This window comes from Trachemys scripta, chromosome 7 (assembly GCF_013100865.1).
Source record: "Trachemys scripta elegans isolate TJP31775 chromosome 7, CAS_Tse_1.0, whole genome shotgun sequence".
NCBI classification, from domain to species: domain Eukaryota; kingdom Metazoa; phylum Chordata; order Testudines; family Emydidae; genus Trachemys; species Trachemys scripta.
Window position 1 is genome coordinate 35553419 of NC_048304.1, and position 12680 is coordinate 35566098.

The following is a 12680-nucleotide window of genomic DNA, read 5'->3' on the forward strand; positions in this document are numbered from 1 at the left end:
AATACGGGTATAATTTTCTGAATCCTACTTACTCTACAAATCAACTCTCTGGTTTCCCAGTCCTAAGGTTTAGCACGTACTGCTAAACTCATCCTCCAAAGCCAAATCCTGAGTTAATCAATACTTGTGGTCTGAAGAAAGCTGATCTGTTGGTGCCTGCAGCAGGACACTTAGCTTGGGCAGCAACAAAAAGTACTCCCTACTATGGATCTTAACTCAGTGGCTCAAAAGGATTTCTTATTAAAGTTTTGATTTAATGCACTGTGATACAAGAAAGCTAAATGATACATGAAGCTCGAGGAGCAAAGAGAAAAATAAAAAAAACTTAGAAGCTAATCATAGAGGAGCAAACTTAGGTAAACAAATTTTTAGAACTAGATAGATAAGGATTAAAAATAGTTTATGCATGAAGAAAAAACTATAAAACAATCGGAAAACCTGACTGATTTGATTACTAAATATAATCTAGAGAAGATGCACAGTAATCAGCACAGAAGGAATCATCAACCAAACCTGAATCCCAATGGCACTTTGTTAGAAACCAGCACCCTATTGATTAGCAGACAAATGAATAGATAAGAGCAGGCTCTCCAATAACTTATTAAAAAAATGGGACTATATTTATGTGTCAGTGAACTAAAACTATTTCTGTAATTATATAATAATATCAACTTAAGAAATATCAGGTCAGGTAATTAACTGACTTATGGTGGAGTGCTTTGCGCCTACTATGCTACACGTTTATTTCCTAAATCCTTTCTAATTGAGGTTACCTTTGCATTCTGTAACTTACATTTTTACCATAATAGTTAGAAAAATGATATTTTTGACGATTTCTGCTCTTTAGTTAAACTTTTTTTTTTTTTTTAAATAGCACCGAACATGTGGATCACTCACCTGATGAGCATCCAGATCTATGATAGTGGCCTTAGACACTCCTTCTACTCTTTCAAATAGAAACTGGAATCATAGGTAGGTACAGAGGAAAGAGGGGGAAAAAACACTCCAGTTAGGACAGTAGATGAGAGATTAGAATGGAAGCTTGATACTTGCATGATACATCTCATTTTTGAACTGAATGCAGTGTATATATTTCTTATTTGCCAAAAATTAAGGGCTAGATATTTTTGAAACACTTTATTATGGAAACTTAACAATACGTGAAGGAATAATTACATAAAACAGAGAGAGGGCTTTTTATGGTTTGAAAACAATTATCTTGAGAAGCTCATGGACCCAATACACAAAGAGAATTCATGCATTTGCATCACATTATATACATGAACTACATTTATAGGCTAGCTTTCAGATTCAAATCTTATAATTGAAAAAACAAAAGTCCCACTTCTTGTGTTTAGAGCTGCAAGAGGTGATGCAGGTTATCACATCATCAATGGCTTACATTTCTAAAGGATTGTGTAGGATAAATATATTATCTGGTTTGTGATAATGACTGAATGTGCATAAAGATCATCCCTCTCTCTCTCCCTCAAAAAAAAGTTGGAGAATGTTGTAGTAGGGATCAAACTTTATTTTACAAAGTCACTTTGTAAATTAGTAGTGGAATTCATTAATTGCTATTCCATGTGACTGAGAAAGCACACTAACATTTTTCAAAAATTCTTTAAGTCATAACAGTAACTACTGTTAACTAATGGATGGTAAAAATGTCTTTAGTACATGTACAAACTATGGAAGAGTTATAGTCTCCAATGTGCTTTGGAATAGTTGGGAGCCCCAGGGCAGATTAAGAGATTTTTCAAATCAGTAAACATCCAAAAGAAGTTAGGGCACTGCACCATATAGTGTACTGTATTTGTTTATATCTTAACATTTTAATTATTTTTGGTAGTATTTTATAGCATGCTAGCAAATATTCTGTGATATACTTTGTAAGAGTAATTAAGTCTTAATTACAGGAGGTCTTATTTCAGCCTCTACATATGGATGTTTGTTTATAGAACATACAATACTAAATATAATCAATTATTTTAAACTCTCTCCCCTCCCTTGTAAGGTTATTTTCGAAGACTTCACATTTTTATCTAGGAAGACAAAATGCATTAAGTGTAAGATCCTGAGGGCGGATACCTGTGTCCACGCAAACTTCCGTAGAAATCAGTGGAGCCCCATGTGGGTGCCAGGTTCGCCAACTGCAGAATCAGGACAGTTCCCACTGAAGATTTTAACCTATGGTACTTTAAAAAGCATTTTTATTTTAAAGAAAGAATTGTAACAAACGGTATTGAGTCATATTTACCTGCAGGAATCTGATTCTGCAGCCCTTTTCCACAAAATTATTGCCCTCATCAGTGACAGTTATGCATGCATAAATGCTTCAGGATCAGTCCCTAGACTACTTTAATACTGATCCCTGTCTACAGACTGTTTTGTTTATTTCTGTTTATTAAGATGTAAGTTAGACTACCGATTTAAGAAATTTATGTTGATAAATTTTTTCATTTGTACAAACAGTAGAGAAAATTATTTTTAAATGTCCTACCTTAATAGCCAGTGTGATATCAGCATATGCACAAAATCCTCCACCTTTATCACTTGAACAGTGATGGAAGCCACCACCTAAACGTAAAAATGTAACTTTAAAGAAATACTAGACTAAAAAGCTAGATACTATGGAAAACACTGTCACTGCAAATGTTTGTTTGCTGTTTACTTAAGCAATGACCATCATTTTTTAAAATTGAACAGAGCATCTAAAACCCCTAACCCATTGTCCTGGTAGCATATCACATTCAATGTCATGTTCTATATATCTGGCCCATCAGGTCCCAAGATAAAGAAGCAGTATGTGTCCCAATCTGAAGTGATTTGGTCCCAGAACCTGGAAATCTTGCAACCATATGAAGAACTAGGCTCAAAGGAGATGTGTTCCCTACAATTATACCTTATATTAAAACCCATGCCTTTGTACTAAGGCACTTTGCATCCATGGCCTATCCACCAAGAGCCACGTGCTCTAGTTTAGAGTAAAGCAGGAGGCCAATTCAACTCATCAAAGTGCAAAGGGTAAATCTACTTGAGGCAGTAACTGTGTAACAGGCATGCTAGAGTACTACCTTCCTCTACCACAGTAATAACTTAATGAATTATCTAGGGGGGAAATGAAAACCCCCACAATGTACCCAATTAACTTGTGGGGTGGATTGGATGGGATGGGCAAGTTCTTCTCAAACTGAAAGTAAGGGGTCAGCAACAGCCCAAAACAAGAACTGTCACTGACTGTCAGTCACTACAGCCAATGTACCCAAGGCCTTCCTACGTCCATGGGCTATTAAACTGTAGGATAGATGCAAAATATTGTTTTGAGTCAACACTAAGATCAGGAATGGATTTTAAGAGTTGCTCTTTAAAAATGTATATACCAAACATTCACCACATAGCATTATTTTTAATCACAAATACAATGCATTTTTATATAAAAATCCATAACACTTTACTGATAAACCAGCTACATATATCTGACCCATATAACTGACAAACATAATTTCATTTGAATTTCCACGGAGTATGTCCCTATGTTTTTTTCATACTGGATGTTTACTCTCTAGAGGATTATACTAAGAAACAATAGAAAGATGTGTCCAGAAGAATGAAAGAGGTAATATTTTATATTTACACATAACTAATTTGTTTTTACTCTCTCTCTTTCTGGAAGTACAAACTTGCTAAAATTCTTCTTTTTAAGACATGATGGCTGCCCAGATGCTCACTACATTGGAGTTACCGTCTTTAGAATTATCATACAAACATATGAAAAAGGTGGAAAAAAATCGAACATCTGTGACCTCTGTGAAATCCAAAAGCTAATTATAACTCTGACTATTCCTTCTACAGTCATCGACCTTCCTTCTTTTGCCATATTATAGGAAAGGATAGAAAGAAGGCCAGATTTATTTCCACTATACCCTTTATAATTTATTATTATTACAATTAAGTCTCTTTTTAAATGAAGTGATCTCAGTCATTCCAATTGACCTACTGAAAAACACCAAACAAATGGTTAAAAATACAAAAAATTCAAATCTACTGTAACTAAGCTCTCACTACAACACATTTACAAGATTTCTGTGGCTGGGAGAGACCAATGATTCTTTGATTAAAGAAATGGATATTTCTGACTTCAGTGTAGTGTCTCTCTTTCTGGAGTGCTCTTTTTTCTTCTGTGGCAGAATTATTACACACGTATTTAGCAAAATAATGTAGTTAGGTGCCATTGCTATTTATTTACTCATGATAGGATTTGCATGCAAATGTGCTGATAATTGATGGTTAGCAATGTAATGTATGTGCCCATAAAAAACATGTTGCATTTCTCAAATCATTAACTTTTATTTTTTCACATTGTAGATTCATCAAATGCATTAAATATTTCAGTTTTGTAGTGAAACCGAAATGGACATTGACAAAACAGAACAATGAAGTCCTGCAGTTGAGTTAATGCAATATGGTCTCTATTTATTTGGGATGCTGAAGGGAAACCGCATTGCGGCAAGTTATGGAAATAAAAGAACTCTGAATCATGCTACAGTCAGAACGAACCTCTCAACAATTCTAATCTAGCATCATTTAGTGGGTATTAAATGTCAATGATTTTTTAAGTTGGAACACCGAATCTCTGTATAGGAATCTCTATATGTGAGTAGAAGGAATTTTCCTACAGCCCAGTAAGATTCCTCCAAAAAACCTGTGTTCTCCAAATGAGATGGAAAGAAATATTAATGTAAAGTGAAAACTCTGAATTTATTCCTCAAGAGATTTAAGTTTTAAATGTTTTTCCACTTCATTTTTGCCTTCTTCTGAAGCCTTCTGTACTGGCTACTGCTGTAGGCAGGATGCCAAACTAGACTGTGTCAGTGATCTCTATGTTCCTCTAAAATTTAGCAGATACTGTACATTAGTTTTCCAAGAAGGGTATAGTGAAATTGCTCACTTGGTTTTTCAGAAGTGCCATATTGTATTGTTGTTATTAGTTTGGCAAGTATGGATACAAACTGTGTCCACAATGATTATCTTTCAATATAAGATGAGGAACAGAACACTGGAAGCAAATAACATTTTCTTATTCAGAGTGTTTGTGCCCATAATTAAGATCCCCAACTTTCCCATCAAATATTTCATCTGAGTAAGTTTCAAACAATTTTATTATCTCACAAAAAGTACTGTATCTTTTAAACCTTACTTTTTTAGGGAAAATGAATATATAATTTAAGTAATTAACAACAAATGATTTGTAAAACTTCATTTAAAATTTTATTATCTGACATATCTTTTTAAACTCATAATCATCCTTGTCTGCAAACTGGGATGAAATTTACCTATGTGTAGAGGGCAGGCACACCTTTTGCCTAGATTGCCTATGCATGACTTAAGTCCCTATCTATCTATCTTAGGTATTTATATGTCCCCCATTACTGTAGTATCTGAATGTCTTACAGCCTTCGATAAGGTTATCTCGTCACAAAACCCCTGTGCAGTAGGAAAATGCTATTATTTCCATTTACAGAGGGGAAACTGAAGCACAGAGAAAGTGCGTGCCCAAGGCTTCACACAATGTCATCAGTGGACCAAGGTCTTCTATGACCACAGTCAGTACTAATACCACTGGACCATCCTTCCTCTCCAGAATAGTGACTTAAGAGGTGCACAGGGCACGTGTTGACCTTGGAGTGAATTTCACACTAGGTGTTTGTTTAATAAGCAACTGTAAAACTTCCATGGTGCACTTAACACAGGATAATGATGACAGTGAACTATATAAAACCAAATTCAAGGTAATTAGAGATTTGATTATTACATGGCATTTGAAAAATTATTCTGGTAATAAATAAGGATGCTCTTCCGGTTTTGAATTTTGTTATGATTTCAGTTGATAACCACATATAAATAAAACATACTATATTTCATTGTATATTGCCATTGAGATGGTATTTGATGTTACGTGTCTGATTTTTTAAAATATGATTTAATGAAAATTTAAAAACCTATTGCAGTAAATCATGTCATTTTTCTTCCAAATTCCACTTTGTCTTCCATAATTTCCAACATGTTCATTCCAAGAGCTTCTGTTGCTTCAGTCATGGTATCATAGAGTTGAAAAATGAGGTTTTATCATGTAAATATTAAGATTTTTCAATACCATACTGATATTGTCTACCTTTATTTAGTTAATAACAAAATAATTAGGATTTATCCCCACAAATTAGCATTCCGCTGTTTGTTCTCTTTTCTTAGAAGAATCTGATTGTTTTGTTTTGTCACAAAACAGCAATATGGATTATAGTAGACTAGGAAACTAAAATTCTCTTCTGTAAAATTAATTTTCTTCTCAAATTTGTCTCTAAAAGTTATTTTTCTCTTCTCTAAAATTCTAAACTTAAGATAACCTCTCTAAAATTAACTTTGGACATTTACATTTGAGGTAGATATGGCTGTTATAAAACAGGGTACAGGTCACGTTGAGAGGAAATAAATTATTTTTAAAGTAGTTGGTAAAACTTCATTTGGTTAATTACATTTGTACTTACCCACATTGATTGCCCAGCCTCTGTCAATGGCAAGCTTTCCTGCCTTTAAGAAAAATTTAAGAATTTCAGGAATGTGTAAACTATGGCGTTTAGGTTTTTATCCTGTAAACCCCTCCCGCCCCCCTTAGGCATTTCTATGGTTCCCACATAGTCTCTACAGATGTTCATTAAAGTCAGTGGAAGCTTTACCAAGTTTTACCAGGGCAAGGCATGCTGGAAGAAACCCTTTAACATGATGTCTATATTTCCTTCTCTTGAGATTGTGCATCTAAAATTAACTGAACGCGGACCCCTAGTAGCCAAACTGAAAAGTGCAGAAAATATGAAAAAATTGTTCAAATGGGTAAAACTTCCAAACATAACAGTAGGAGTAAGAATAAAGTGTTCAATCCTATTTGTATCATTCCAGTTTATATAACAATCGTCCCAACAACACATTTAGAAGCTCTAAATAACTGCAAACATATTGATACACTTAAGGTTTCCAGTGAGAAAACATGCAATATGCAAAGTGTCGTGGGATTTTTACAAAGTAACATTTATAATGTTGAACATCATCAATCCTTTTCCTCAGATACCTGGAAATGGTGACCACTGCTCTTTGGCGTACCCAAATGACATTCAAAGAAGGGAAAGAATCAACAAAGAAAGGGCTCACTAAACTGGAATTAGGAAAACTTGAACTTTGAAAAGAAAAATGTGAAATATTATTAGTAAAGAGCAGGCAGCCTTAAAGGAGCATTTCTGCTTTTGAAGGCAGACATTATTTTCTTTCACTACTCTGAGGAGTGATAAATTATAGGTACTTCAAGTGTCAAATATTTTTAAAGGGCATATTACAATTTCTAATAAAATAAAATGATTTCCCAAAAATGATGGAATGAAAATTGCATTTGGAAGGGGAACTGGAAAGCTTCAAAGTGAGAAACAAGGAGCTCTTCCATCAGTAAGATTGGTCTTTGGATACCTCCAGAATATTACTTAATATTTAAGAAACCAGTGGGGGGGTGGGGGGCTATTTTACTACCCAAACTCTGCCAATTTATCCAGATTAGATCTTGAGGAGGAATTATTAAATGGCAGGACCCACAAGTCACAGTGCTTCTCCACTACCTCCTCATTCAGTGTACTTCCCAGGTATTTATCATGGAAAAAAAAAAAAAAAAGTCCCTACAAAGTCAAAAACCATCACAGACTGCAAAAGGGACTAATGAAGTAGTAGTAACCCTGATGATAACACTAGCGACAGCACTGGCAACTACAGAAGGCACATATTTTCTATTTTTGAATTCTTAAGAGCACATGGACAGTTTAGGCCTTTATTTATTGCTCGATTAATTAAGTTTATGCAGGCAAACACTATGCTTTTTAGAAGTGGAATGATATTTCTATGATGAGAGCCAAAGAAGGCTCGGAACATAGTGTAATGGAAATCATGACCAAAAAATGGCCATTATTGTTATTTATTATTTGTATTACAGTAATAGTAAGAGCCCCATTGCGCTAGGCATTATACACAACAGTCCCAGCCCCAAGAGCTTACAAAGTGAGCAAAGCTCTTCTAGATAGCCATATTTATGAATACCGAATAGACCGTTTTTGAAATGACATCAGCACTGGTCTCATCATGAAGAACTGTCTATAGCGATTCACATCACAGAGCAGAGATCAGTGCAAGGCTTCCAGGTAGTGCGGCAGGACTAGCCAGAGGCGGTGAAAGAGAGCCACTATAGCACTCAGAGGAAACCCACTACTAGAAAAATAAAAAAAGTTTTAAGCAGCATGGCGAGGGCCCTTTCACACTCATGGGCGAAGGGAATTATTTTTTCTTTCCCTGTAACACAACTGCTTAAAAACTACAGGCCAAATGCTATCCTCAACTATCCCAATGCCTTCCCATTGAAATCAACAAGGTTGCATGGATGTACCTGAAGCAGAATTTCACCCTATTTGTCACTGACCAATTTGCAGGTAAGTATATTCAAGTTGCTTGTTTTAGATTTGAATGGGATCTAATAAAGAGGAAACTAAAGTCCACATACAGTTAAGTCTTCACCTCTCACACGTTAGTCTACATTTGCCTTTTCCACTTTGGGCACTGGCAATAAATACTGGCAATAAATACTGAAGAAGTTACACTTGTTTCTACCTCAGCTACTTTTATCCATATTAATAAAAGGACACATCTCAAAATTTGGACATCACTTTCCCTCTGCACTCCTTGTTAAGCAATCTTTTATGAATAATGTAAGTAAGGATAATATTCCAGATAGTATGCCTACTTTTTCCACTTTTCAAGGCAGCTTTGGGCCATCCAACTGCATTAGAAACTGTTACCAATACATTCAAGCGCCTTCATTTCCACCATCCCTTTTCCCCTAACTTATCCTTCTTTGCTCTTTAAGAAAACACAGTGAAAGTCAGGATATAATTAAAGTGTAATGGGAAAAAGGAAATAGAAGTTGAAGACCAGAGAGGAGAAGGAAAGTTACTGGGAGAACACAGTCAAAAAAGGGCAAGGTATTTTTTGATGTTAAAAAGAAAGGCAGACCCCATACCCAATGATATCAAAACTAGGGCTGTTGATTAATCGCAGTTAACTCATGCCCCTTCACGCTTCGGCCACCATTCCAGAGGACCTGTTTCCATGCTGATGATGCTCATTAAAAAAATAATGGATTAATTAAATTTGTGACTGAACTCCTTGGGAGAGAATTGTATGTCTCCTTTTCTGTTTTACCTGCATTCTGACATATATTTCATGTTATAGCAGTCTCGGATGATGACCCAGCACATGTTAATTTTAAGAACACTTTCACAGCAGATTTGACAAAACGCAAAGAAGGTACCAATGTGAGATTTCTACAAATAGCTACAGCACTCAACCCAAGGTTTAAGAATCTGAAGTGCTTTCCAAAATCTGATCGTTATTGAGCAGAACCCATCATCAGCATGGACACATGTCCTCTGGAATGGTGGCTGAAGCATGAGAATCTTTAGCGCATCTGGCACGTAAATATTTTGCGATACCGGCTACAACAGTGCCATGCGAACGCCTGTTCTCGCTTTCAGCTGACATTCTAAACAAGAAACGGCAGCTTTATCTCCTGCAAACTGTAACTAAACTTGTTTGCCTGAACGACTGGCTGAAGTAAGGCTCTAAAATTTTACATGGTTTTATTTTTTTTGTACATAATTCTACATTTGTAAGTTTAACTTTCATGATAAAGAGATTGCACTACAGTACTTGTATTAGGTGAATTGAAAAATACTATTTCTTTTTGTTTTTTACAGTGCAAATAAATATGAAGTGAGCACTGTACACTGTGTATTCTGTGCTACAATTGAAATCAATATATTTGAAAATGAGAAAACATCCAAAAATATTTAAATAAATGGTATTCTATTATTGTTTAGCAGCACGATTAATCGCAATTAATTTTTTTAATTGCTTGACAGCCCTAATCAGGACCCAACAACTTATAGCAGTACACAAATGTGGAGAGTACCACTGGCCCCAGCACTGCCTAGCTGACTTGGTAGTAGAAGCTGTCCATCCTATTCCACAACCCATGGCAGAAAGAAGAGGGAAATGGGACCTTTATTTTCAGGATGGGTGTAATCTCCACAGGAGAACCATGACCTCTTCTGCCACTTTTGCACCTTAGATTTTACATAAATTTCTAACATTCTCCTTTGCTAAATTTCCCAGTTTGCTATACTTGATTTCATGATCTGCTATTGTTATTTAATTCTCATCTTCACCACCACGTTAGCAATGCTTCTGTCAAATGTATGTGTACGTATATAGATACCTATTTGAAACTGGTCAGAGTATTTTGTGTCATTCTGAAGATGTAAGACACATCAGAAAGGATAAGCAATTATGTTGTTAAACTAGAAGTCTTGAAAAATCATCAAACAGTTTTTGCAACACCATTTGAGCATGATTATGTAGAGAACAGATTCAAACTTTACAAAATGCTTTAGATGTTTAATATCAATGACCAGTAAGTAAATGAATCTTTCACAAAGAGAATTAATTAAGATGCCATTATGTGCTTAAAATTAATTAAATCATATTGTCAAAAGTGATTTCTGAATGCTTACAGCAGACAATCATACACGTTAGATTGTTGTCTGAACCCACCCACCAGCTATCCATTCTACTTCTTTTCTGAATACCTCTAGATGACTGATTCCAACAACTTGCAGGAAACTGAAGATTCTTGACAAACAAAGATGACATCTCATTTGTGGAATTAGGGAAAGTAATTTGTACAGTTTACAGCACCAGTGAGCAGAAATTTTAACAAGGGAAGGCAATTTATTTTGTACATGTTTATAGAGTGCTTGGAAATATAGAGTTATATAAGTGCCAAATAGTATTATAAATAGTCCCTACACTGGACTTAAAATGTTGAGCATTAACCTGGGAAGAAAAACATTTGAACATTTTGTGAATAAATGCTAAACAATACTGAAAGTAAGAATTCAAATACTATTTAATTTTATCTTATTAAATAAGCATGTGTAGAAAATTATAGCCATTTCCCCACAATCATCTATAATTCATCTCAATAATAGGGGAGTTATAATGTCGCTAGTTCTGCCTTACTGTGATGGAATTTTTACAGAAAGGATACAGGCAATCTGCCCTAAAAATTAAAAACAGGAATAATTCTGATTATAATATTATTTGCATTGCAGTTGAATCTAGGGGCCACAACCCAAGATCAGAGCCCCGTTGCGCATGGCACTCTTACAAACATAACGAGATACTGTCTCTGCCCTGAAGACTTTACGAATCCGTGGCCCCAATCCTGCAATAATTTACGCACATGCTTAACTTTAAGTACATCAGCAGTCTTGTTGAACTCAACATGCATAAAGTTAAAGCACGTGTGTACGTTTTGGCAGGATTGGGAGTAAATTGGAAAGACAAAGAAAGGATGGGAGTAGAAACAGAGACACAGAGCAGAAAGACGACTTGCCCAAACAGACAGCAGGTCAGTGGCAGAGCAGAGAAGAAAGCACAGGGTCTCCTGACTCCCAGTGCAGTGCCCTCGGTAATACTGCTTACATTTTTTTTAAACTTAAATTGACTTAAAAAAAAGTTAAGTGTAAGGGAGTTTAAAGCTATAACAGTGTTTAAAAGAGAACTGGATAAATTCATGGAGGTTAAGTCCATTAATGGCTATTAGCTAGGATGGGTAAGGAATGGTGTCCCTAGCCTTTGTTTGTCAGAGGGTGGAGATGGATGGCAGGAGAGAGATCACTTGATCATTACCTGTTAGGTTCACTCCCTTTGGGGCACCTGGCATTGGCCAATGTCGGTAGACAGGATACTGGGCTAGATGGACCTTTGGTCTGACCCAGTACGGCCGTTCTTATGTTTAAAGTCTACCTTGACTCGACAGGGAAAGCATTCTGACTTCAATGCGAGAACTACTGGATGAGGCTGAATGGATCAAAAGATAGGTAATGTGGATATAGAGTTTCCCATCTCTAGGCCACTGGGTCAAAGCCAGCCCAGGTTAGAAACCAAAAAAGGTAAGTACCTATCTTGAGGCTGTTTATCATTAGAATATGTAATTCTATCATTTTCTGAAGTTCTTTCAGTTACAGTTACTGCATTTGCAATGCAGACTAAAAATACATGGTGCCCTGTGCAGCCTGAACACTATGTTGTTATCGAATTCTAAGAACACTACATATTTTTCCCTCTGGCAAATGCTAATTTGAAGTATTTTTTCAACAGTAATTAATTAATAATACATTCACAATTAAATATTAATGACAAACTCCTCTGGGAACCTAACCAGGTTCATTAACATCAAAAACAGCTTTCCCCATGACAGCTGTGGTAATTTCTTCTTGAGTATCTATTAATGACTCAGACAACATTTCTTCAGAGCTATGGGCCAAATTTTGCACTAGGTTACATGTGCATAGGTCCCACTCACTTTCATGGGTACTATGTACATGCCTTTCAATAATGTAAAGCAGGGGTGGGCAAACTTTTTGGCCTGAGGGCCACACCTGAGTATGGAAATTGTATGGCAGGCTATGAATGCTCACGAAATTGGGGGTTGGGGTGCAGGAGGGCTCCGGCCAGGCAGTTCCTGGCCAATG

The 12680-nt window shown here is 35.9% G+C and overlaps 1 protein-coding gene across 4 annotated transcripts in view; it reads right to left on the minus strand.

Annotated features, from left to right (window-relative positions):
- Window positions 1-12680, minus strand: part of HDAC11 (histone deacetylase 11) — an 88603-nt gene that overhangs the window by 38604 nt on the left and 37319 nt on the right. For all 4 annotated transcript variants that reach the window (XM_034776359.1, XM_034776361.1, XM_034776360.1 and 1 more), the window contains 3 exons: window positions 6546-6588; window positions 2504-2580; window positions 898-960 (listed from right to left, as the gene is read on the minus strand). In XM_034776359.1, the coding sequence (XP_034632250.1) occupies window positions 898-960; window positions 2504-2580; window positions 6546-6588 (183 nt within the window). The remainder of the gene's footprint in view (window positions 1-897; window positions 961-2503; window positions 2581-6545; window positions 6589-12680) is intronic.